Genomic DNA, 1,876 nt, shown 5'->3' on the forward strand with positions numbered 1-1,876 from the left:
AAAAAAACAGCTAAGCAGACGAGTTTGTACGTCAAATGATGAAAGAGAGCAGATCCAGTTAGTCACAGCAAAAGCTGGGCCCTTAGTTACGTGTAAGAGAGAAACGGGACTAAACACTAAAAACATGCCCAACTCTATCGTCTATTTCTAATCTGTATTTGTGAATTCATAATTGTTGTTTATAATTTCAGTTTGGTATTTATGGATTTGTGATAATACTCGACATTTTTGTGAATTGTTGGTTAATTAGCGACTCATTCTTGTAAACTGAGGATTTAAACCTGCATTGTTACAAACTTTGCATTTTGAACACTTCAACCTGATGTCGCTCGTATGTCTGAATCTTAAATTCATTCACATTATTTAATTTTATTTATAAACTCTTCTTTACATAGATTTTGTCGACTATTATTTCACCCCATAGGGACGGCGTCCATCTCCACTCCAGCTGCAATAAAACCTGCGTCTCTAAATGAGTGAGCCTGACAGCAAACACTTTACTCACTTATTGGCCATCATCTTACATCTCTCCATCATCTCTGTGAGAAGTTGCTGATGTGGGAACAAAGATGAGAGAAAAAGAGTTGGTCATCATGTTGGAAACGCTTTGATTTTTCTCTGCTGCACCTTCATCAGAGTCCAGCAGGTGGCGTACCTCTGGAGCTCTGTATGCGATACACTGCAGGATCCAGCTGATGGCGGGTGAGTAGAGCGTCAGGTACATCGGTACCTCCACCCTCTGGACATGCAGCTGCCTCTGGACGCTGTCTCCGCTGATCTGCCGGAAGGTGGCCAGCAGGTCGAAGAAGTTTGCGTTCAGGCTCTCCTTCAGGTGGGGCGCCACCTCCATGCCCACCTGGATATGGCGGCGGCATTAAGTCCGAGCAGAAGAATGGAAGGGGAGCAATAAAAATTAAGAGGGAAGGCGACTCACCCTGCAGAGGTAAGCTCTGGCGTAAGCAGCAACAAGAGGGTCGCCGATCCCACGGATCATGGCGGTCAACCGAGGCAGCGTCTCCTGGATTCCTCTACGGACGAACGGCGACGGGTTACATCACAGACCTTCATCCTAAACAGACAAGCTTAAAGGAGACTTACGATCTGCTGAGGAAACGGTTGCACTTGAGAATTGCAGCTTCAACGTATCTGAGCGCAGAGGTTAAAGAGTCACAATAAGAAGTTGAACAAAGATGCTCTTTGGTTTCCAAACAAAGATCATTAGGAGGTGAAACTGTGAGGTGAGTGGAAGCAAAGGATACAGTCTGGGCAGCAGCTCTCTGATGGAGGCGATCTTGAAGAACCAGTTCAGGCACGTCTCTTTGGCCGTGTCGTTCACATCCTCAGCTGTGAACGAGTCTGAGGCAGGTATGGAGTGAATTATGCTCCATTATTGTTGTGGAAAATATCAGGTTTAGTAAATGTAAATTTGAAAAAAACAAAACAAAAAAAAAAACAATCCAAACCAAAAATGAAACTTAATCAGTAAAAAGACTTGAGAGTAACTTCACTATTTTCTCAGATTTGATCTCTTTCTAATTTATGATAAATATTTTTTATATAATTGTTTTCTTTTTTTCCACATGAAATAATATGTTTTATATTTAATCATTTTATTTTGTTTTTAATTCCTCCTTTTCAGATTGAATTGTATGAATCTTTTCTAATCAGGTTTTCTAAATCACAATTACTGAAAGTCAATTAAAAATTCTTGCTCTTGACCAATAAAAATGACCGAAAAAGAGAATTTTGACAGAATAATTTCAGATATTAAAGGAACAGCACTATGCTGGTTTAAATCTGATTTATGCAGACAAAACAGAAGTTATAGTCTATAGTCTTTGGACCAAAGTCTGCTTCTGTCTCCTTGAACCCCAGT

At 40.7% G+C, this 1,876-nt stretch overlaps 1 protein-coding gene across 1 annotated transcript in view; it reads right to left on the reverse strand.

The window, feature by feature from the left end:
* Positions 1-1,876, reverse strand: part of LOC107092873 (chromosome unknown open reading frame, human C16orf62) — a 17,727-nt gene that overhangs the window by 11,425 nt on the left and 4,426 nt on the right. Inside the window, 5 exon segments of the mRNA XM_015387561.1 lie at positions 506-552; positions 656-856; positions 935-1,028; positions 1,099-1,146; positions 1,260-1,356. Of these exon segments, the coding sequence (XP_015243047.1) occupies positions 506-552; positions 656-856; positions 935-1,028; positions 1,099-1,146; positions 1,260-1,356 (487 nt within the window).

Source organism: Cyprinodon variegatus, unplaced genomic scaffold, assembly GCF_000732505.1.
Source record: "Cyprinodon variegatus isolate N-32 unplaced genomic scaffold, C_variegatus-1.0 Scaffold398, whole genome shotgun sequence".
In the NCBI taxonomy this organism is placed as follows: domain Eukaryota; kingdom Metazoa; phylum Chordata; class Actinopteri; order Cyprinodontiformes; family Cyprinodontidae; genus Cyprinodon; species Cyprinodon variegatus.